The sequence below is a fragment of the Petaurus breviceps genome, unplaced genomic scaffold (genome assembly GCF_028583685.1).
Source record: "Petaurus breviceps papuanus isolate PSGF00001 unplaced genomic scaffold, PetGlider_PUasm1.0 79, whole genome shotgun sequence".
NCBI classification, from domain to species: domain Eukaryota; kingdom Metazoa; phylum Chordata; class Mammalia; order Diprotodontia; family Petauridae; genus Petaurus; species Petaurus breviceps.
In genome coordinates, this window is record NW_027186523.1 from 27,526,468 (window position 1) to 27,551,775 (window position 25,308).

At 36.4% G+C, this 25,308-nt stretch overlaps 1 protein-coding gene across 2 annotated transcripts in view; it reads left to right on the top strand.

Moving 5' to 3' along the window:
* Nucleotides 1-24,753, top strand: part of LOC138175880 (guanine nucleotide-binding protein G(t) subunit alpha-3) — a 125,278-nt gene extending 100,525 nt beyond the window's left edge. For both annotated transcript variants that reach the window (XM_069106523.1, XM_069106522.1), the window contains 4 exons: nt 854-982; nt 17,415-17,544; nt 17,763-17,916; nt 20,814-24,753. In XM_069106523.1, the coding sequence (XP_068962624.1) occupies nt 854-982; nt 17,415-17,544; nt 17,763-17,916; nt 20,814-21,004 (604 nt within the window). In that variant the 3' untranslated portion in view covers nt 21,005-24,753. The remainder of the gene's footprint in view (nt 1-853; nt 983-17,414; nt 17,545-17,762; nt 17,917-20,813) is intronic.
* The last annotated feature ends 555 nt before the right edge of the window (nt 24,754-25,308 follow it).

The window sequence follows — 25,308 nt, forward strand, 5'->3', positions numbered from 1 at the left end:
CTCTCTCTCTCTCTCTCTCTCTCTCTCTCTCTCTCTCTCTCTTTCTCCTCACAGATACATACACAAAAATTAGGAATATGTTATCTAATCAAATGCTTACCTTAGGTCAAGAGAGGATAAGTAACCTGCCCAAGGCTGTATGTGATAGATTTAAGCAAGATTTAAACAGGGGTCCTTCGATTTCAAAAATAGGTCTGTTTCTGCATCATAACAATAATTTGGATTCCCTCTTGAACTAATTCAGTGTCCTAGTAATGTTCAGTATGACGCAAGGCCCATAGTTGTCTTATACCTGCCCCAACCACCTAGATTATGCCCTACCATGATTATTGTATCGGTCATATATGTAAGTAAGAAAAGCAATTTCCTTATGTGGATAAAGGGCAGTCCTCAGAATCATGAAGAACTATGTTTAAATTCCATCCTTGACATTTACTAGCTATTTAACTTTGGACAAATGATTTAACCTGTCAATCCTTTAGGCAGCTCTTTAAGACTATAAACTGCAGAGAAGATCTGTGTGAGTAGAAGGAATCCTTTTACCTGGGAATTCCCTTTTCAAATGACATTACAGGTCCATTTCCTATCACTATGTTAAAAAGGTTTGCTTTTGCTTTAAACACAAAATTCATCTCTAACCTCCCCCCCCCAAAAAAAAAAAACTCCTGCTACTTTATTTTTAACTTTTTGCACATTGGGGCTTTTACAAAGCATGAACTTAGCATCAAAAGGTCTAGAAGGCAAGTTTTAATGAAATCTCCACTAAAAGTTCACTTGCACTGCTGTTCAGGCCAGCATCTTTCAAATGTTCAAAGGTACAGGCCAACCTTTTTGTTTGTTTCCCTCCCTCTAGCTACCTCAATGATCTTGACAGGATAACAGCTCCTGGGTATGTTCCAAATGAACAAGATGTCCTGCACTCCAGGGTAAAAACTACTGGCATTATTGAAACACAATTCTCCTTCAAGGATTTGCACTTCAGGTAGGATTCTTTGACTTTCCTGACTCTAAGCAGAAGTGTACAGCTTTACAGTGGATTCAGCTGATTAATACTTATGAAGTTATGGTAACAGAACAGTTGGGTCTTCTATTCAGGAGGTTGGATCTATTCAAAACCATTTAAGTAGGTAAACTTTATTTTCTGTGTCTCTGCCACATTGAAACCTATGCTGACCTTAGGCATCCCTGGGTCCTCCACTACGATTATTCTATCTTACTGAAGCCTACTTGGACATGTATACAAGTCTAGAACTCTTACTTCCTCCCAAGATTTACCTCTTCACTTAACAAGGTGACAGCTGGATATCATCTGAAAAAAAAATTAACATGTACTATAATGTGTTAGGGTGCTTAATGTGCTCCCTATTCTTAAATATCATGTTACCTATTAAAATAATTCTTTTAGAAACACAATGAAAAGGACTGACTCCAATTATAGCCACAGTAAACCAGTGAGAAAGACTTGGGTAAGAGATGTGACTTTTGGCATGTGGAATAGTACTTCTAGGCAGTTGGGGTGGAATGGGAGAAATTTTTAAAAAATGATCTGAGGGTTTTAGTGGATCACCAGCTTGATATCAGCAATGTGATGTTGTAGCCACAAAAAACTGATTCAATTTTAGGCTGCTTTAAGAGAAGGATAGTATTCAGAAAGAGGAAATGTCAGTCCCACTGTACTCTACCCTGGATAGATCTGCCATATAACACTGAGCTCTAGATGGGGCAAGGGGGTAGGAGAAGGAAATTGACAAGCTGTAGAATTTCCATAAAAATATGACTACGACTGTGGAGACCCTCAGGGACATACAACATTTGAGTTTGTTTAAGGAACTGTGTATGTTTAACCTGGAAAAGATAATACTTAGGAAGTTATGATAGCTAACTTCAAGGATGTGAAGATCAGTTTTGTTGAAAAGAGTTTTGACTTCCTTTGTTGCCTACAGAGATTCAGCAAAATCAATGGTATAAGTTTTAGATGGTCCCATTCAGGTGTGATGTAAAGAAAAATATTGCTAGCAAATGGGATCCAGTTTCTTTGGATCTATCTATATGAATTCTTTTTATTCAGCTGGGTACTCTCTTAGGTGATACAGAGGATAGAATACCAGGCCTGAAGTCAGAAAGATTCATCTTCCTGAGTTCAAATCTGTCCTTAGACATTTATTAGCTGTGTGACCCTGGGCAATTCACTTAACCCTGTTCGCCTTAGTTTCCTCACCTGTACAATGAACTGGATAAGGAAATACAAAACACCCCAGTATTTTTGTCAAGAAAATCCTAAATGGAATCATAAAGCATCAGACACAAATGAACTAACTAAACAACACTCCCTTACCATCTCTTCATTTATCTTAGGTCTCAACTCTCATTTAAATATTTTTGTTGTATGCTTTCCAATATGAACACAATTTTTGTGGGTAAATAAAATTAAAGTTGCTGTTATCTGAAGCACTATTTTTATGTATTATAAAACACAAAGAAAATTAGATTTCTAATGGATTTCAATATTTTGTATTTTTTTACAAAGGTATGTTTATAAATATATAAGCATCATCATATCATGTTATCATATCAATATAATTATTCATAAATAACCATAACTGATCTCACTTAAAATAAAGAACTGATTTCTGAAATAAATAAATCAAATGCATCATCAACAAACATTCATTAAATGCCTACTACGTTAAAGGTACTATGCTAGGCCCTGGCGATACATATATAATAAACGATACAAATATAATAAACGAAACAATTTCTTTTCACAAGGAGCATACTTTCTAATGGAGTAGATAAAAGACAACAACAGAAACCACAACCAAGATTCATGTTTTGCCCACTTGTTAGAGTTAAATTAAAATTCTCATTCCATCTTAGGAAACAAAGAATGTCCTTAATGGGAAATTACTTAAAGGACGCATTTGAAATTGCAAGTGCTGGGAACTCTACTCTCTGTGCATTCCTGCCTTCCTACCACTTTGAATTAATCACATAAAATTGCTTGCCTTGTTTTGAAAATACACACCATGCAAATAATTTAGAAGAGACTCATTTGTTTATGGTAACATTTGCCAGCTTGACAAGCCATCTTTATTCTTTCATGGGGTTCATATATATCTATTTGACATGAAAATGAGTCAATCCTATTTCTATTGCTATTGCCTCTTGACAAAGCATTTCCATTTGACAGACCAGGAAATAGGTAATAAAATTCTAAATCTGCAAGAAAAATGTTCATTGACATTTTAAAAATCTCATGCCACTTAAAACACTAAAAAAAGTTCTACAGGGACCATGTAAAATTATTCAAAGTTAATACAATTTAATCAGATCATCATGAAATAATTATAGAAAATGTTAAGAGCAGAGAAAATAGAGAAAAAAGAAATTTAATAGTTATTTGAATTCATTTTCTGAAAAAGTCTGTGATATAACTTCAAAAAGAGGTACAGATTGATAAAGTAATGAAAGAAGTATTGAAAATTTTATCGAGGAGGAATACAATATTTATACAATTAAGAAAAATTTGGGGTGGCTAGGTGATGCAGTGAATAGAGCACTGGTCCTGGAGTCAGGAGGACCTGAGTTCAAATCCAGCTGCAGACACTTAACACAAAAACTAGCCGTGTGACCTTGGGCAAGTCACTTAACCCCAATTGCCCTCCAAAAAAGGCAAAAAAAAGTCAATCTGTCTTTCTGTCTCTATATCTGTTATTAGCACTAGTACTGGAATTCAAACAAAAAGAGCTAGTTCTCTAAACTCAAAATAAGATGAAAAGAGCATTGACCTAGTACTGGGGAATTCAGAACCGCAATAAGATTATTTTTTTAATGGTGCTACTGCATCTTTAAGTGGAACTCTCAGTGAAGAAATTCTCTTCATCAAGGCACTTGCACAACCTAAACCTTCTTTAACTTAAAGCTATTCTCCAACTTAAAGTTCTAGAGAATTGCCAAGTGGCACAGAAAAATTCGCTGATATGCCTAAGGTCACACAGCCACTCTGTCAGAGGAAGGATTTGAATCTACAAGTGGCATCTCAAGGACTACTTTTGGGGGACAGATATTATAGTAGAAACTCTTTCACAAAAAGACAGAACTAAATGTCATTTAAGTTTCCTTTAAATTAGAAGAGTTTGTAAGGTATGATTCAATCCCATTCCCATCCCCATCCTCATTTTCATTCCTTCAGGGATAGGCTATCTGTTTTTTTCTCTGAGGACCTAATTTATGTGACTATTGCAACACTATAGGCAGATGGAGGATGCTGGAAGGAGGGGTAATGCTGAGATTTGTGGCTGTCTTCAAATCACTCTGATAGGCTTCCTCCTTTACTATCTAGCTATAGATCTGGCCCAGTGAGGTGGAAGGGATGGTAGGAAGAATTCCATGGCCTCCTACATTCCTGTACTAATTTGCCAAACAGCAGTCTAACATGTGAACATAAATTCTCCACATAGCCAGATGCATGAATTAGATTGGAGACAGGCCAGTGTTGTAATGGTATCAACAATATGCCTGGCCTGGTATCCTACATTGGTGCATGTGGCTAGTAGCATTTTACTATCCACTCCAAAAGTTCTTAAGCTATTCTCAGTCACACAGGAAGCTTTTGGTGGGCCAAGTATGAACAGCTGAACATAAATTCACTTTGAATTCAGAAACAGACGCAGGAGTAGATTAAGGCTTTTCTGTTACTCTGAGATTCACAGGGTGCATTGTCGTCAACCTTTTTTCAGCAAAGAGAGAGAAAAGACAGGGGCAAGCATATACATATATATACAATTTACATATATATGAGTGTCTGTATATGCACGTGGCATATATCTGCCTATACACATACACGTATGTGTAAATGTGCACATGTGTGCACATATTGATTTTGTATGCATGCGCAATTCACATATATGTACATATGTAAATATAGTGATATAGTGTATGTGTGTATGTATGTATATACAGAGAGAGAGACGAGCAAGGTAATTTTACCATCATGTTTATTTTCGACCATGTATCCAATATATTAATTTATACAATTAAACACTCTGATATAATTTCCTTATATAGCCAAAGGTTGTAATAGGTATCTTTCTGTAAGTGCTTTGGGTGAGACATGTTCAGGTGTCTTCAAAATGTTAGTATAGATTTAAACTTTAAACTGTAATAAGGCTTGTCAGATATTTTGATATAGTGTCTGTGCACTGTATATGTGTGCATCTGTGGCTATAGTATTGTAGTTATAGATATAATGTGTGTATGTGTGTGGGCATACATAACACCATATGTATGTGTGTGTATCTAGATCACCCCTATGATTTCATTAGGATAGGGAGATTCCTATGAAGAAACTGCCTCTACCAAACCATATCTCATCCTGCTCTGAAACACAAAGAGTGACCAAAGTAGTAAGAAGTCATGTGACTAGCCCAAAGTCATTCAGTCAGTATTTGTCAGACGTATAACTTAAATCCCAGTTTTCTTGATTCTAGGCTATATTCTTTACCCAATATGGCCAGCTGATTCTCTCCAATAATCCCTAAAAAATCAATTCCTTCCCCTTCTAAGTGTGAAATATTAAAAGTATTTACCACATCAAGAGTGAAAAGGAAAAGAGATTTTTTTTTTCATTTATAAACTGTAGCTAGGTGGCTCAGTGGATTCAGCCCTGGGCCTTTTTAAACAGGAAGACCTAAGTTCAAATCTCCCCTAAAACACTCACTAACTGTGTCACCCTGGGCAAATCACTTAACCTCTGTTTGCCTTAATCTGCTGGAGAAGGAAATGAAAACCACTCTACTCTCTTTGCCAAGAAAACCCCATGGACAGTATGGTCCACAAGGTCACAAAGATTCAGACTTGACTGAATCAGCTGAACAAGAAGAAACAATTCCAAATAGGCAGTGGAAATATCACAGATTATCCAAATATGTATGCTCCAATTATCCTCTTATTTTATCTATTGACTTTATTGTGTTGAAAACCTGCCTAATGTGTAATAAAACCCTGATGCAGAGATGTTTGAAATCAGTATTGTTTTCTACTCATTTGAATTAATTAGTAAACTCAAACTCAAATAGAAATGTTGGCTACTAAACCATACATAAGGATCAATGTGAGTTACATATTGACTTAGAAAACCACATATTTATGGCATCTACATTTTATTTTTATTTATTATATTATATAGCTTGTGGGTGATGTGTTTGACATCTCTGGACTATATCTCAAGTTCTGTAAGTCTATGAATTTTAAAGCATCACTTGCCTTGAATCAGTAGAAAAGCAGTTATTGAAGATGAGGCACTTAGTTTACATATTAAATCACATAACTAAAGAATTTATAATACAAAAATATGTTTCCTTTTGACAATATGCTGTCAAGTCTCTCCTGAATCATCTTTTTTTTAGTGTAAACTCTACCCATACAGTCAAACTTTCAATCATTCAAAATTATTTTTTAAAAAAACATTGGAACAAATTACTTAGAAACTGATTTTTAAAATTACAGATGCATATTTTAATCCACATAAATAAAATACTATCCATTCCAGGAAATGAAATACTGTGATAAGTAATTCAATTTCAGGAGATAGCTAATTAAAATAATCATTCTGACCCAGATTATTGATTAGTCTAATCCCCCCAAAATCATTCCTTCTGTTAGATAATGTAGATATTGGTTTATATATGTCACATGTGTATATATATATATATATATATATTTAAAATTCATTTTCTCTATTAACACTTTTTTCATTTCATTGCATATGCATGTTCCATAAATGCATGGGAGAAAAACAAGGGTAAAATTAAAAAACAAAACAAACTTTATACTTTCCCTGGTCCTCAATGTTTCTTTTGTTTTAAAATGACATAATGTCTTATTATCAATTCTTTGTCACCGTAGTCAAAGGTAGAAATGTAGCATTTTCCCCAATATTCCCTCTAATCATTGCCCAATTGATTTTCATACCCAACTACTTAAGGGCAGAAAATACAGTGAAGGTGATGTCATAAAGTTAACCTCCTACCTGTGTGAGCTTAGGCAAATCACTTAACTTCTCCAGGACTTATGTTGCTCATCTACAAATAAAGGAAATAAAATAGTTTACCCAAAAGCCCCTTGCAGTTCTGAATCCTTTTTCCTGCAATCCTGTCTATATAAAGGAACAAGGGGGAAAAGGGTAGGAATATTATGCCTACAGTAGCAGAATCAGAGACAAGGCGATTTGGTCAGCTCAATTCCTCTCTGTATGTCCCTAGGAATAGTCAGGAGTCAGATAAATCCCTTGGGGTGCTTTTCTATGAAACTAATCTTAGAGAGCTATGACAACTCAGAACAATGAACATTTCATCTCATTTGGCACAGGCAGAGTCAGATAAAGAAAGTTGTATACATAGTCTTGCCTTTGTTATGTGCACCATATGTATGTATGACCTCGGGCAAAGTCATATAACTAGATTTCAGTTCCTTATCTGTAGATTGTGCAAGGTGGGTCATGAAAATGGAATTTGTTGCTAAGGCATTAAATGGTAGACTCTGCTGGCACAAGAACTTTGGTCCCTTGCCATCTTTCCCTTATTATTAAGCCTGTCCTAAGACTCTTGACTACTGTTATTACAAAGAAGGGGGACCATGCTACTTCCATGTAACATTTTATATACATGTAATTGATGACAGCTGGGTGGCACAGTGAATAGAGACCAGATATGGAGTAACTGAAGACCTTAGTTTAAATCCAGTCTTAGACACTTACTAGTTGTGTGACCCTGGGCAAGTCACTTAACACTGTTTGCCTCAGTTTCTTTTGATGGTTTTGCATTTGAAAACTTCACTTAACAAGTACTTTGAGTAGAGAAAGTAGATTCTAAATTCTGCAGGTCCAGAATATGACCCATTTGGAACATGCTTAGTCCTAGGTTTTCAGTATAATTCCAGGATATTCTAAGATTAATAAAATAAAGTAGACCTCTCTATATTGGGGTGCTCCTTAAGCCCATGAATTCTAATAAATATTTGCTGACAAATTACTTTAATCCTTGACTAGATTTATAGGATGTTGCCTCAAGTGCATTGCCCATTGAACAATTAGACAAAGTGATTACAAAATTAATACATATCTAACCAAAATATTAACAGTCTTACCACATACACATGTGCATGCACATGCACACACACACACAACAAGGCTGAATAATTTTTTAAAATCCTATTTTTCCAATGAACGTCTAGTTTTTGTGAGAGGAAGGGAAGCCTTGACAACAAGATGACAGGAAGACTCAGTAATAGTAGCTTTTTCTATTAGAAAACTCTCTTCCTATGGCATACAATCTGGGTTAGACAGGACTAGATGGCAAGAAAGCTGTGTAAATCTTTCCTTGGAATTATATCAGTTGAAATTTGCCTGCTAGGGTTCACAGGAATATTCAGGGGAAAATGTATCTTCTTGGAAATTCTACACACACATGCACACACATACACACACATATATGATAGGCCAAAGGGCATACCAGGTTTCATTACCTTGTAATCTGATTCTGTTCAGCACCTAGTGCAGAATCATGAGCCTTCAGGTGCTTAATAAATACTCTTTTGGAATGATGTGTGTATGTGTGTGTGAGCACATGTGTGTATGTATACACATAATATATACACACAATCTATACACACTGTGATGCTATCCCCGACTTGTCCCTTATTTTCCTTCATTGTATGTCATTGTTCACATAGTATCTTCTCCATTAGGCTCCTAGAAAGCAGGAACTCTTTTTTTAAATTTGTTTTTTCCTTTCTTTGTATCCCTAGGGCTTAATATGATACCTTAAATGTGGTCGGTACTTATCAAATACTACATGATTTAGGAATAACAGTCATTTTCTATAGTAGTACGTAGGCTAAAAGGGGAAAAATCATTGAATAAAATATATAAAGGACACGTCTAGAAGCCTGAGGAGTTTTGCATCATTCCATGTTATGTGACATTTTAGAAAGCATCATTTGGGACTACATATCTTGAAACAGTATTTACTATTGTAGCAGGACAATGATCCTGGTGTGTGAATAATCCTTTATCCAACTGTTTAACATGAAACCATAAAACTCTGCTGCTTAGCCAACTGTTTAATATAAAACCATAAAGTCCTGGGCCATGCCCTGCATCTGAGTATTTTAACAAGTAGTCCATGCTCAGCTGTCCCTTAAAAGCCTGTGCCAAATTTTTTATGGGAGCCTCAGATTTTTGATGAATACTTTTAAAAGACTAAAATTTTATACTTAATGAAGCTCCATTCATGAAAAGCTACAGGAAGAATGATATTTCTGCAATGAAAGGGACAAACATTTTATTCAGAAGAAGGCAAAATAATCAAAAACTGTAACGTTCTGGCTATCTTTACTAAGAAGAGTGGCAGTGTGGGACTCATTTCTCATTTATCTGTCTTTAAATTCCATCATCCCTCCCAAAAGAATTCTGAAAGAAACTTTAGGATAAAGGGGTGAGAATGAAAACAGATGAATTAAACAGAAATCAAAAGAACAACACAAATTGAATGCTCTCTTAAAGTTAATGTTTTAGCCAGTTAAGATGATGAAAAAAAAAGAATCAATTACTCCTGTTCTCAGTCAGACCTGCATTTCACTTCTATAATAGCAGACAGCATATAGAGCAAGAAACATTTAGAGTCATATACCCAGCACACCGTGCACCCAAGTCACCCTCATAAATCTATATGAGGAGAAAATTGTTTCCTAGGTTAGTAACCATTAGTCATAGAATATAGAGAGCATTTGTATTCCATTAGCCATTTTATCGATGTGAACAAAACCCTAGGGAGTAATCACTCTTATTTTTCTTTCTATGGGGAGAAACAAAAAACAAACAAATGACCAACTTGAATATGTATATATTAGTGTGGCTCTTTGTGGGGTGTGTGTGTGTGTGTGTGTGTGTGTGTGTGTGTGTGCCTAGAGAAAATAGGTCTGTGCTGCATGTAATGATTATAGCACCATCTATAGCTGCAGTACTTATAAGTGGATATTACAACACATTCCTTCTCTTTCTACATTATTAACAGATTAAATTGATTCTTATTAAATTTTTTTTGTCATTGGTATGGCTATCAGTAGTATATGGAAAATATTTCTAGAAGATGGAGACCTGAAAAAAATAGATGGTTAAAATCCTGTTGCCTAGTGTTTCATAGGGTCTTAGATTTATAGCTCAAAGTGACCGTTTAGTTCAACTCCCTCATTTTACAGATGTGGAAAAAGAGGTTCAGGGGCATTAAATGACTTGCCCATGGTCACACAGGTAGTAAATGCCAGATAGAATTTGAACCCAAATCTTCTGTTTCTAAATCCAGTATTCATTCTACTGCAGAATGCCCCCCAAAGCCCAAAAAGATTTCTTAGAAGAGCTCAAGAAGGAGTGTAAAAGCCAAATTAGAGAGATGGAAGAAAAATGGAACAATACCTTTAAAAAATACAATTAAAAATGGAGGAAAAGTACACTGAAAAAACATCTCCTTAAAAAGTAGAATTGGTCAAATGGAAAAGGAGGTACAAAAGCGAACTGAAGAAAATAATCTTCTAGAAATAACTGGCCATGTAACCTTGAGCAAGTTACTTAACCCTGATTGCTTAAAACAAAAAAAAAGGCCTTTATCAGAGACACTAATTGTAGAAATTCTTTCTCAATTTTCTGCTTCCCTCCTAATATTGGTTGCATTAACTTTGTGAAAAAAACTTTTCAATTTAATGCAATCAAAATTATGCATTTTATATTTCATGATGTTCTCTAATACTTGTTTGATCATAAATTCCTCTATTCTCCACAAATATGATAGGCAAACTATTCCTTGCTCTCCTAATTTGCTTACAGTATTTGCCTTTATATCTAAATTGTGTGTGCATTTGGATTTTATTTTGGTATAGGGTGTGGTGCTAAATATCTAAGCCTGGATTTGATCCCCAGGTCATCCCAACACTGGAGCTGGTGCTCTTACTCGCTGAGCCACCTGGCCACCCCTAAAGGCCTTATTTCTAAAATATATAGAGAACTGAGTCAAATTTATAAGAATACAAGTTGTCCCCCAATTTATAAATGGTCAAAGGCTAGGAACAGGCAATTTTCAGAGGAAGAAGTTGAAGATATCTATAGTCATGTGAAAAAATTCTCTAAATTATTATTGATTAAAGAAATACAAATCAAAACAACTCCAAGGTATCACATCTCACCAGTCAGATTGGTTAACATGACAAAACAAGAAAATGATAAATACTGGAGAAGATGTGGGAAAATTGGAACATTAATGCATTGTTGGTGGAGTTGTGAACTGATCTAACCCTTCAGGAGAGCAATCAGAACTATGCCCGAAGGGTTATAAAAATGTGCATACCCTTTGACTCAGCAATACCACTTCTAGGGCTGTATCCGAAAGAGATCATAAATATGGGGAAAGTGCACAAAAATATTTATAGCAGCTCTTTTTGTTGTGGCCAAGTACTTGAGGGGATGTCCACCAACAGAGGAATGACTGAACACATTGTGGCATATGAATGTAATGGAATACTGTTGTGCTATAAGAAATGATGAGTAGGCAGACTTCAGAAAAACCTCAAAAGATTTGTATGAAGCGATGATGAGTGAAGTGAGCAGAACCAGGAGAACATGATACACAGTAATGGCCACATTGTGGGATGACTAATTTTGATAAACTTAACTATTCTCAGTAATGCAAGGACATAAAACAATTCCAAAAGACTCATGATGGAAAATGTTCTCCACATCCAGATAAAGAATATGGAGTCTGAATGCAGACTGAAGCATACTATTTGCTCTCTTTGTTTTGCTTTGCTTCGCTTTTTTTTTTCTCATGCTTCCTTCCATACATTATAATTCTTCTATACCACATGACTAATGTGAAAATACGTTTAATAAGAATGCACATGTAGAGCCTATATCAGATTCCATGCAGTCTTGGAAAGTGGGTGGGGAGGGAGGAGACAGAGAAAATTTAAAACTTATGGAAGTGAATATTGCAAAGTAAAAATAAATTAATTCACAGAGAGAGAGAGAGAGAGAGAGAGAGAGAGAGAGAGAGAGAGAGAGAGAGAGAGACGTCTAAGACACCAGATAGCAGCATATTGCCTAAAAGAAGAAGGTAGATGTCCTGCCATATCCTGCCCTGGTCAAAGGATATTTCATTCATTTATGGCTGCCATGTTGTAGGAAGAATGTTGAAAAATTGCAGTAGGTCCAGAGGAGGGCAACCAGGATAGTAAAGGAAATGAAGAGTGACATATATGGGTAGGTTGATGGACTTGGGGTTGTTTTCCTGACAGAAGAAAAGACCCAATAAGAGCATGATAGCAAATTCCTGAAGGACTCTTTTGCAGAAGAGTGATTAACTTTACTCCACTAAGGGAAGAACCAGGAACAATGGATAGAAATTGAAAAACATCAAATTTCAGTTTGTTCTAAGGGAGTATTCCCAACATTTATAGCTCTTAAGAATGAAGCACAATGGGGCAGCCAGGTAGCACAGCAAGTAAGAGTACCTGCTCCAGTGTTGGGATGACCTGGAGATTGAATCTGGGCTCAGACACTTAGCACCCACCCAGAAACACCTGGCCATGTAACATTGAACAAGTTACTTAACCCCAATTGCTTAGGGGCAGCCAGGTGGCTCAGCAAGTAAGAGCACTGGCTCCAGTGTCGGGATGACCTGGGGAGCAAATCCAGGCTCAGATACTTAGCACCACACCCAGAAATAACTGGTCATGTAACCTTGAGCAAGTTACTTAACACCAATTACTTTAAAAAAAAAAAAAGAATGAAACACGACATGCCTTGGAAATAGTTTCTCCTCAGTGGAAGTCTAGAACCTTTCAAGCAGAAACTGAAGGACTCCTTGCCATGGATTGTGTAAAGGGGCTTCCTATACAGGTACTAACTGGGCTAAGGGACTTTCAAGAGTCCAAACTCTGGAACCAGATAGGACCTGTATGTCAAGTCACTTAACCTCCATTGGCATTGGTTTTCTAATCTGTAAAACAAGGAGTTGGACTAGATTTCCTCTGAGTTTCATTCCAGCTCTAAATCTATGATCCTGTGATGCCATCAATTGTCAACCCCAGATCAATATTCGACCTAATGTTAAGAATTCAAAGACAAAATCTCATTCCACAATGCCAAATAATAATTTTCACTAAGTGATTTCTACAAAAAAAAATTAATGACAATTTATTTATAAAGATCATTAATTTAAATTAATGATTTCACTGATTGATGATGGCTTTTTCATTCATAATAATAATTTTTCTCACCCTTGCTAAGTTAATTTTCCAACATTAACAGCAAAGAACAGAGAAGCAGGACCTCCCCGCTACTCCTGCTTCCACCTTCCCCAATACACGTAAACAGGGGACTCTAAACAAACTTTGGAACTGCAGACACAAAATGACACAGAGAAGCTAACCTCCCACTGAGGAAAGCACAGCAGGCCAGCAGGAATCAGCCAGCTCAGTGCTCTGGAAGCTGAGCCCAGCCCCACCCAAGGCTTTAGCCCCAGGGTGGGCCTGACCAGCCACCAGCCTGAGGGACTCCAGATCAGCAGCAGTTGTGGGGATCCAGAATTATCAACACGTAGCTGAGAAGGACAAAGTGAGAGGTCAGTGGAGTCTGGACTTTGGGACCCAGTAAGTGGGAATGCATAGCTTTTGCCCCCGGGGCAAGAAGCTGCTGAGAAGCCAGCAGAGCCAGCCAGCACCACATGGCAGCTTCAGCTCCTGGCCTGCAGAGTGTAGGGACACCAAGCATGAGGCTGAGGGGTAATTGCTCTTGCTTTAACCTGCTTGGATCTGGATTGCAGTCTAGGGTGGAGGTCCTGGGGTGTGTGTCCAGCTTGCCAGAGTGTGTGGAGACATCAGAGAGGGCACCCATCTAATGCCTCTGGCAGCTGAGGAAACCCCAGCATTTGGGATGAAGGCTCCCCTGTCTGGTGGCAGAATCCTACTGTGGCAAAATGCCCAGGGGTCAAGTGACTGAGGGGCAACATGACCAGGCAAAGGAAAAAAAGCAGACAGAAGATTCCAACATTAGACTCCTATTTTGGAGACAAAAAAGAGCAAAGCATGGAACAGGAGGAAGACAGTGAAGTCAGAACTCCTGCACCAAAAGCTTCAAAGGAAAATATGATCTGGTTACAGGCCATAGAGGACCTTCAAAAGCAGATAAGAGAACTGGAGGAGAAATTGGGAAGAGAAATGAGAACAATGCAAGAAAATTACAAAATGAGAGTCAACAGCCTGACTGAGGAAAATAACACCTTAAAAAGTAAGACTAACTCAAATGGCAAAAGAGGTTCAAAAAGGCAATGAGGAGAAGAATGCCTTTAAAAGCTGAATTTGCCAGAAGGAAAACGAATCTCAAAAGCTCAATGGAGAGAATTATTGCTTCAGAATTAGACTGGAGGAAATGAAAGCTAATGACTTTATGAGAAATCAAGATGCTGTTAAACAGATCCAAACAAATTAAAAAATAGAAGGCAATGTGAAATATCTCATGGGAAAAACCATTGACCTGAAAAATAGATCCGGGAGAGATAATTTAAAAATTATTGGACTACCTGAAAGCCACGATCAAAGTAAGAACCTAGAAATCATCCCCCAGGAAGTTCTCAAAGAAAACTGCCCTGATGTTTTAGAACCAGAGGGCAAAATAGAGGTTGAAAGAATCTGCCAATCACCTCCTGAAAAAGATCCCAAAAAGAAAACTCCTAGGAATATTATAGCCAGGTTCCGGAATTCCCAGATCAAGGAGAGAATATGTCAAGCAGCCAGGAAGAAACAATTTGAATATTGTGGTAACACAATAAGTATAACCCAGGATCTGGCAGCTTCTACACTGAGGAATCAAAGGCCTTGGAATATCATATTCTGGAGGTCAAAAGATCTGGGATTAAAACCAAGAGTCACCTACCCAGCAAAACTGAGTATCATGTTTCAGGGGAAAATATGGTCATTCAGTGGAATAGAGGACTTTCAAGCATTCTTGCTGAAAAAACCAGAGTTGAATAGAAAATTTGACATTCAGATATAAGAAGCAAGAGAAGCATGAGAAGGTAAACAGGGAAAAGAAATCATAAGGAACTTATCAAAGTTGAACTATTAACATTCCTACATGGAAAAACAATAATTGTAACTTATGAAATTTTTCTCAGTAGTTGAAGGGAATATATATATATATATATATATGCATATATATGTCTATATATGAGGGTATATGGACATATGAATACATATGTGAATGTTGTATATATATTTACAGGTATACATAGATAGAGGACACAGGACCAATTTAACAGGAAGGGATGATACTTAAAAGGTGAAATTAAGAGGTGAGAGAGGAATATAATGAGAGGATATGGGAGAGAGATATGGGGTAAACTATCTCATACAGAAAAGGCAAGGGAAAATGGTTACAATGGAGGGGAAGAATAGGCAGGCAAAAGGGAATGGGTAAACCTTATTCCCATTGAATTTGGCTTGTGGAGGGAATGAAATACACACTAAATAGGGTATCTCACCCTCCAAGAGAGTAGGTGGGAAAGGGATGAGAAGGGGGATGATGGAAGGGAAGGCAGGCTGGGGGGAAGGGAAGTTTGGAGCACCCACTTTAGAAAAGGGATGGGATCAAAGTAGAGAATAGAATAAGTGGCAGGTGGAATAGAAGGGAGGGAAATATAGTCAGTCTTTTACAATATATCTACTATGTTATTGTTTTACATTAGCCCCACATGTACAACCTATACTGAACTGCTTATCTTCCCAGTAAGGGTGGATGAAAAGGGAGGAAGGGAATGAATCTGGAATTCAAAGTTTTAAAATCAAATATTCAAATATATATATATATATATACTATTATTAATACTATTTTACATGTAATTGGGAAATAAGATATACAGGCAATGGGGCATAGAGATCCACTGGAAAAGTCAAAAGGGCTATGGGAGAAAATATGGGAGAGAGCAGATTGGAGGAGGGGATATCCTGTGGGACTGCTATTTTGGGGCGGTGTGTAGGGGAAAAACAGGGAGAAAATTTGTAACTCAAAATCTGGTGGAAATAAATGATGTAAATCAGAAGTTAATAAAGCATTTGAAAAAAAAATAACAGTAAAGAACAGTAGGTTTATTCTCAGTCTCATTCATAAGCCAAATCCTCCAAAGTCATGGAGATTACTCATTTTGCCAAATCGGAGTCATGAGGCTTTAGTCAAATCATAGAGTCAGAGGATATTGGAAGAGGGGACACATTCTGATCTACTCCAGTCATGCAACCTCTACATTATCACCATCCCACTTCCCAGACAGAAATCTCTACTGAGCCTCCTGGGTCCCTATGTGCTGACAGGTCAACTTTTGCCTTATCTTAGAGGGAACTCAGGATTCTATACCATTTCCAACCAACTTTACCACCATACAGCCAAAAGTATCCAAATCCCCTTTCCAACTCTCTTTTATATGCTGTCCTTCCCTGATTAAATGTAAACTCCTTGAAAGCAAAGGCTCTGTTGCTACCTCCTTTTTTTAATCCCCAGAATTACTTAGTCAGTGCATGGCACATAGTAAGATTCTCTCTCTCTCTCTCTCTCTCTCTCTCTCTCTCTCTCTCTCTCTCTCTCTCTCTCTCTCTCTCTCTCTCTTTGTTTATCTGTCTCTGTCTCTCTCTTTCTCTTTTCTCTCTCTCTCTCCCTCTCTCTCTCTCATCATATAACTCAAACCCTTTATCTTCTGTATTATGTACAGATAATAAAATGGAATTTCAGATAGGTGAACTTTTTTCTACAAGGTCAAGTAAGGAGTTAGTGGTAGTAAAGCTAAGCCTCTAAGGTAAATCTTCTCCTCTCCCAACTGATATTTCATTGTCCACTAGGTTAAAGTGGATGGAGAGAGGAAGAAAACAGTACTACCCCAATTCCCATTCCTTTCCCTTTGCCTGTAGGTATAAATACTGCTCAAGTAGGCCACACATCAAAAACTAACAGGATATGTAGTTTATTTTGTTATTAATAAAGTGAAGGGGTAGGTAGAGACAAATATTTATTAAGTACCTACTATATGACAGGCAATATACAAATTGTTTTACAAGTTGTATCTGTTTTCAACCTCAAAACAATACTATGAGATAGGTGCTATTATTTTTCTCCATTTTACAGTTGTGGAAATTGAAGCATATAGAGGATAAATGATTTGCCTGGTGTTACAGAGCTAGGAAGTGTTTGAGGTCACATTTGAATTTGGTTCTTCCTGACTCCAGCTCTATAGTTCTAGCCATTGGACCACTTCTTGTCTTTTGCCTTAAATTTTGAAGTGTACTAATTACCCTCATTATTCGAGATATTATTTTTTAAGGATGTTTGATGTAGGTGGACAACGATCAGAGAGAAAGAAATGGATTCACTGCTTTGAAGGAGTTACCTGTATAATATTCTGTGCAGCACTAAGTGCCTATGATATGGTCCTGGTGGAAGATGAAGAAGTGGTAAGTCCATATATAAAATATGATTTAATTTGATTATAAAAACAAGAATTCCACTTCACAATGGTAGGGTACACATAAGACACATTTCTTTATCCATTGTTGATCTTTAAAAGGTATGCATTCTTTCAGCCTTCTTGTTTGTCATGCCCAAGTAAATGTGACCCTTTGTAGGAAATGAAATATGTCTATTCACTATTCTCATCATCTCTGTTCAACAGAACCGAATGCATGAAAGCCTTCACCTGTTCAACAGCATCTGTAATCACAAGTACTTTGCTAGTACTTCCATTGTCTTGTTTCTCAACAAGAAAGATCTCTTTCAAGAAAAAGTAGCCAAGGTTCATCTTAGTATCTGTTTTCCAGAATACACTGGTAAGATTTGTTATATAAACCCTATAGCCATTCATTCAATGCCCATGCACTTAGGCCCCCTGATATATTTGAATATGTATAAATCTTTGCATTTAACAATGATCCTTAAGATGATGTTTTTCACTTGTACTCACATAAGAATAAAAGGTGAATTTTAGACCAGTATATGTTTCTATACTGTGTACAATGAAAAAGTCTCTTGTTTAATGAAGCCAGAATTGAATTGAATTGAAACAGAATTGAATAAAGCCAGACAACTGAGGCATCAACAATGATTAAGTGGAAATATTAATTGCCACAATACTAATTATATATTGCTAAAACACTATACAGTGTCAAAAAGACTGAGGAGTGTCCTATATTGGAACTATCATTCCCTAAAGGAATCTTTAAATGTCACAGATCTTTTTGGTGCTCTCTAGGAAGAAAACTGATTTACCACAGAGCACTCTGTTTTTCCAATCCAATTCACATTTCTTAAAACCCTTGCCTAGGGGCACACAGCTAGTAAGTGTTGGGAGCCAGATTTGAACTCATGAACATGAGTTTTTCTTATTCTACCTAACTGGCAAATCACTTAACCCTGTTTGCCACAGTTTCCTCATCTGTAAAATGAGCTAGAAAAGGAAATGGAAGCAAACCACTAAGGCATTCTGCCAAGAAAACCCCAAAAGGGGTCGTGAAGAAGGGAACATTATCATGATCAAAATACAAATGCTACTTCAGTCGCCTCTGCCCTAGCATCTGAATTAGCATAGATTGTCAAAGTGAACAAGGCAATTTATGTGCATAGATGTTTCTCAGTTTGTGATTAAAAATTACTTTAGTCATTAAAATCATGAAACTCCAATGGACATTTATAATGTATGGAACAATTAGTTAAGTACCAAGAGAATTTTTTTTTTTTACCAGACCTGTGTAGAGACCTCTTTGAGTCATAGATTTAGTCCTGAAAGGGACCTTAGAAACAACTGAATCCAACTTTTTTTATTTTAGAGACATGGAAGCTTAGGCACAAAATGGTAAGGTGACTTTCCCAGGCATACACAGACAGTGCATGTGTCAGAGGTGGCACTTGAACATCAGTCATCCTGATTCTGAGGCCATGCTGTCTGGGAGAGGTATAAAGATTAAATAAGACACCAATTGTTGTAGAACAAGCATTTAAAACTATATAGTGCATGCAATTAAATCCTCATGATTATGATTATTCATTGCCCTCCCGTTTGAAGCATGACACAGATTATATTTTCTACCAAGACACAGATGAAAAAAAAAATCCATCCTCCTAAGCAAATTCCAGTAACATTATCCTATTCGGTACCAAGTTTCTGCTAAAGAAAATTCCACTTTTAAAGGCAAACAAATTAGGTGTCTTGTGCCATTTAAAAAAAAAATAGAATCAGATTCTTTGACTTGAATACATCTTATGTGTCAACCTGAAAGTTCGTTTAAAGGAGGCAAATGGGCTAGGTGAAATGTAAATCCATATTGTTTATTCCCTTAAAGCTAGGTGAAGCTAGGAATCTTGTATGTACAAGGAGCCAAAACCTAAGTTCTGACTGCCTTAACAAAAGAATGAGAAAGCTTAAATACATTCTAGAATCATCCCAATTCAGGGTCAAATTTGTGATTACAAGAAAGGATTTTCTTAATAAGATAAGAGAATTGACAAGGTGTCAGTTGGATTTATGACCTAGACCATCTGTGTTTTCTTTATCATTACCATGCCATAGCATAGTATATGTCCATAAAATATTAAGATAAGAAAAAGTTCCATTATTCAAGATAGTTTCTCAGGTTCAGGGTCTCATCCTTGAAAGAAGAAAGAATGCTCTTACATTGGCCCTATCTGGGGTTATTTACATAGGAAGGGGTGTTCTCTGAGTTTACTCTGAGAACAAAGAAGCTGTTAGGTCCCGACGCTTCTTCTGGTTGATTAGTTCATGTCCTGGTCCTTTTGAGGTTATTAAATTGATATTAAATGATTGTCATTTGTATTGCTACTAACAGGGATGGAGAATGTGCAGCCTCAAGGCCACATGTGCCTCTCTAGTCCTCAAGTGCCCTTTGACTGAATCCAAACTTCACAGTAGAAGGGTCACATTTGAAGACCTTAGAGGGCCACATGTGCCCTTAAGGTCTCAGGTTCCCCTGTTAGACTAGTCTTTTAAAATATTATTTTCACTGCCACTTATCTGCTCAAAAATCTAAAGGGGCTCCCTACTGCTAATCACATTAAATTCTGTTGGATTTCTAACACCTTCTGCAATCTGTTCCCACCCTAAGAATCTAACCTTATATCTTGTTACACTCCAAAATGAAGATTCCATTCTACTCAGGCCCATCTCCTCACTGGCCTCTATGGTTATTGTCCCTTTCATCATGTTTTTTTCATTTATTGCTAATGCCTACTCAACACATATCCAAATTCTACCCATTCTCTAAAATCTATTTTGATTTTTACCTCCTCCAAGCCTCTTATGTTTACTTTGGCCTCACCAGTCTTCCTCTGAATTCCTACAGCCTGTATCCTCCAGACAACATTATTGTGCACCTGATCTCATATTGTCATATAGTATTCGTTATTTTTTTCCATGTGTATTAGTTTTGCCTTTCAGTCATATAGAAGTTGATTAATTGATGACAGCCTCCCTATGTTAGGCTTAGTCAAGTCCTAGCCACTAAATACAGAGCACTCCTGGTATATTTTAATCACTACATTTGCCAACAGCAGGATTTAATTTTAAAGAAGGATTTAATTAAGGGAAAGGATGTTTGATGGCATTATTTATAATTTTGACTGTGAAATAACTATTAGCTCCTTCTTTGAAGTTCTCAGTATTTGAAGTTTTTGATGTCCAATGTGTTGATTGTTCCTGTCTCTTTCAATCTAGGACCAAATACATTTGAAGATGCAGGGAACTATATCAAGAACCAGTTCCTAGACCTGAATTTAAAAAAGGAAGATAAGGAGATTTATTCCCACATGACCTGTGCTACTGACACCCAAAATGTCAAGTTTGTTTTTGACGCAGTGACAGATATAATCATCAAAGAAAACTTGAAAGACTGTGGGCTCTTTTAATTGCTGCTTCTAAATGTACCTTGCTTCTGTGTTATTTTCATGGGATAAAGGAAGATATGCTGGGTGTTCTGTTGTATTTTGGACAAGTTTTAACTGATTTATAATTAGAGTTAGAATACTATTGCAAGGGGTTGGTGCCCAAATGTTGAAATATGTGACCTCTTGCTCAATCATTACCGGTATTGTTTTGGGTATCATAAAAAAATTGAACTTATCATGGTATCTAATGTGAATGTAGGGAAGTGTGTGGCTTCATATAATGCCTTTGACTTCTTAGATTTTAGCTCGTGAAATATCTTTGAACTCAAAAATAGGACAAACTGATGACTTTTAAAATTTGCTTCCTGTGTTGTGGCCTACATTCCTTAAGAAGAGAATTTATGGGAAATGCAGGGCACTAGAACATTTTTCAAAGGTCAACTATTTTTTAAATTTCGATTTTGATTAGGAATTGTATTGAGAGATTTTATTCACGAATGAATGGGAGTTATTTTAGACTAATTTTACCAATTTCACATGTCAAAAAGGTTTAGCATACATATCATCAGTCTAAAAACTTTTACATACAAAGAAATAACCTAATAACATTAACCCAAGACTTTATTTGATTTTTTCAACCATTTGAATAATACATGATTTCATCAATATGGCTAAGTCTAATGTGAATAAAAAAAACAATTCCTTAAATTTTTCAGGCTTTACATGGTCAGAAAAAAAATTTCCTGATGATGAACGAACATTATGGTGATGACATTCTATGCTTAGTAAGATTGGTCTTCAGATGAAAAGCATGGTTTTTTTCTGACCCTCTGCTCAGAGTTGTTAATAGAGTATCACTTGGGTTTGTCTAGGTGTGCCAACATACCCAGTACATGTTCTATTAAAGATTATCCCCATACTCAAAATCTTTTCTGCTTAATAGGACTTTTCAGAATTTATGTACTGTTGAAGTAGTCTCTAAGAATCCAGAGCCCTCTGCAGGCTATGATGAGGCATGGGAGTAGGATTTTAGTTGAGATTTCTTTTCCTCTTATATGACATTAATTTTGAATTATCTATTGGATTGTATACTGTGCAGACAATGTATTCAATTTTCACCCTCTTGTCAAGATGGATGGAGGGAATCACTTTTCGTCCCAATTCAGGATTCCCCAAATTATTTTGGCATTCAATTTTTCTACTTGTTCCCATAGCTAGTTTCCTCAGAATCAAAGGAATCTAGTGAATTTTTATTCAACGTCAAGAGCCACATGTAGGGAACCATGCAACATGAAAGTGGATGGATCAATTTCCCCCTATACCCTAGAGAAAAAGAATGATATACCATACAGAGAGGTAACCAGAAAGATCTCATTTAAATGTCCTCTCATTAAGATATACTAAGTGTTGGGGCAGCTAGGTGGCACAGTGAATATAGCACTGGCCCTGGAGTCAGGAAGTCCTGAGTTCAAATCTGCCCTCAGACACTTAATACAAAAACTAGACATGTGACATAGGGCAAGTCACTTAACCCCAACTTCCCTTCAAAAAGCTATATATATATGTATATATACGTATGTATGTATGTATGCTAGGTGTGTGAACCTGGACAAGTCAATTAACCTCTCGCTGCTCTAACACATTAAGCTGGAAACAATCAACGAACTGGCATTTATGAAGTGCCTACTATGTGCTAAACATTGCTACAAGCCCTGAGAAAACAAAGAAAAGCAATAAAATAAAACAAACAACAACAAAATGGTTCCTTAGTTCAAGGAACTCTCAGTCTAATGAAGAAAACAACATACAAATAAATATGTAGAAATATGGTAATTTTGGATAAAGGGATAGTAGGAAAATCTCAGAGAGAAGGTACTAAGATTAAGGAGGACTAGGAAAGCTTTCTAGGAGAAGGGAACACTTTAGCTAACATGAAAGACTCCAGGGAAATGAGGAGATAGAAAGGAGGAAAGAGAGTCTTCTAGACACAGGAGACAAATGAGTGAAAGCATTGGGAGTCGGGAGATGGATAGTCTTAGGTGAAGAACAGCAAAGAGATCAATGTGGCTAGATCACAGTGTTCCAGAGAAGACATCAAAACATACTGGTGAAGGCAGTTTCTCCCCCCAAGAAGTCCTGATAGCCATTAAATCACAGGTCCATCTATTCCTTGCCACTACACGACTCTTATCCCATAAAGTCACAGGGATAGTCATGCCAGGTGAAGTCATACTAACTTTTTAATCAAAGCATTATAAATCATTGTCATACCCATTAATCACATAAAATCATGCTTTCCTTAGCAACCATCACCTAATTAAAGTATAGGGAAAGAGATCCTGAGGAGGTGAGCAGTGAGTTTACTTATGGGTGCTCATTCAGTAGCCTATTTTAAATATTATTTGTTTCTATCTCAGAAAAATATATGTGTAAGTTTTAAAAGCTAATTCAGTGCTTTGAAGACTGACTTATTCTACTTATTTAGAAGAAATAGTATGCACTGACTTTTTTAACTTTTAGCATTTGTGTGTCATTTAGTGAAATAGCACTTTTTGCAATTGCTCTTCAAATAAACTTCTCAAGAGGACTGATTATGTATAGATATTTCCTATATGGCGGTTCAAGAAATAACAACCAACAACATTACACAATTATTCTTTAAAATAAATTAATTATATTTCTTACACTTGGATAAATAGAGATAGGCATAACTTACTAAGGGATTTTTCTAGTAGTTATTCATTTCATCGACTTGTTTGTTGATTTTACAACTTCATTGTATTGTACATATTACATTTGTGGGGAAAATTAGTGTGATTTTCATTAATTTCATCACCTTGCTTTGACTAGTATATCTGTGGCTTTATTAGTAAAATTATACAATACTTTGCCCAGAGAGCAAGCAGATGGAGTATAGTAAGTACCTATTTAAAAAAAGAACACATTTAGCATTTTATCCTAAAAATGGGAATGATTCATTAGTGGTCAGACACTAATGGGAGACAATGTTGTGGAAGTATTCTTGGTCAGGTACAAATAAGATTAGATAGTCTTTGGGGTCTATTCCAATTTAAAAGAATATGGATTTTAAAATACTACAAAAGTAACAGTTTATCCATTAAGGAAACTTTTCTGTCAGGAAACACTTAGCCATATAAGAAGCAGTTCAATATCTTGCCAGTAATAAAAATGATTTAACTGGGAGTGGATTTCTACCATCAGGAGAATTTTCCAGGAAAAATCCTGACTGATTCCCCAGGGAGGCAAGTTTTCATTTTTCTACCTTCCAGAAAGAGTAGTGAAAAGCAGAAGTTTACAAATACTTGCCCAAGTGATATTATGGTTGCTGCATGACTGAGACAAATAAACTGAATTAATGCACTTGCAACCACTAAAGTTATTTAAGGACAAGTTCAATGACTACATCCTGATACTTTTTAGGTACAGTCCTAACTGAAAGAATATATTGGCTCAGTGTCAATAAACACTAGAAAAATATTTCAATCCTAACAATATATCATTAGTCACTTTATTTCAACATTCATCTTGGTTCAAATCAAGTTCAGATTAGGATCAGTGACTTATTTAAAAGAAAAGATTGTTGACCAAAAAAAGAGAAATTTTATACCATTTATATTGTTTTTTCTTTGAGAAGTTGATGGTTTAATGTTTTAACTTCTTTGTATTGTAACTAAAGCAATATTAATAACCAACCTATTAAAAGATGTATTGTTTTCTGTGACTGGCTTCATCAAAATAAATATGCTTTTCTCAAAACTTTAGCCCTGAATTAAACAGAAATGAATGGGAAGGGTCTCTGGCTTCTAATTGGTTGTCCTTAAACATTAAACATTTCAAAAACATTTAAAAATTTTCACCATGGCAAACTCCAGAAGAGGAAATCAAATCTTCTTTGGGACTGTGGTTTTCAGAGTTTGGTATTTTAGTTCAATATCTCCACACTTTTAAAGTACAGGCATTTATTTTTCATGTCTGTAAAGTCTTAAGCTTATTTGGGGGAGGTAGGGGTAAGATGGAGACTACAAATAGAAGACAGAAGGATGCTAATAAGATTGAATATAAACTCTTTTGACTGGCATTTGAAGGTCTTCATACCCTACTCCTTTCTACTGTTCCAACATTCTTATACTTAGAGCATTCTAGTACTTTCCATACTGGCCTATTCCTCAAACATAATGTTAAATCTCTCATCTCAGTCAGTACCTTTGTACTGTCTGCTCCTGATTCCTGGAATATACTCCCTTCTTACTTCCTCCTCCTATGGGAATTCTTGGTTTCTTTCAAAACTATTCTCGAGTGCTACC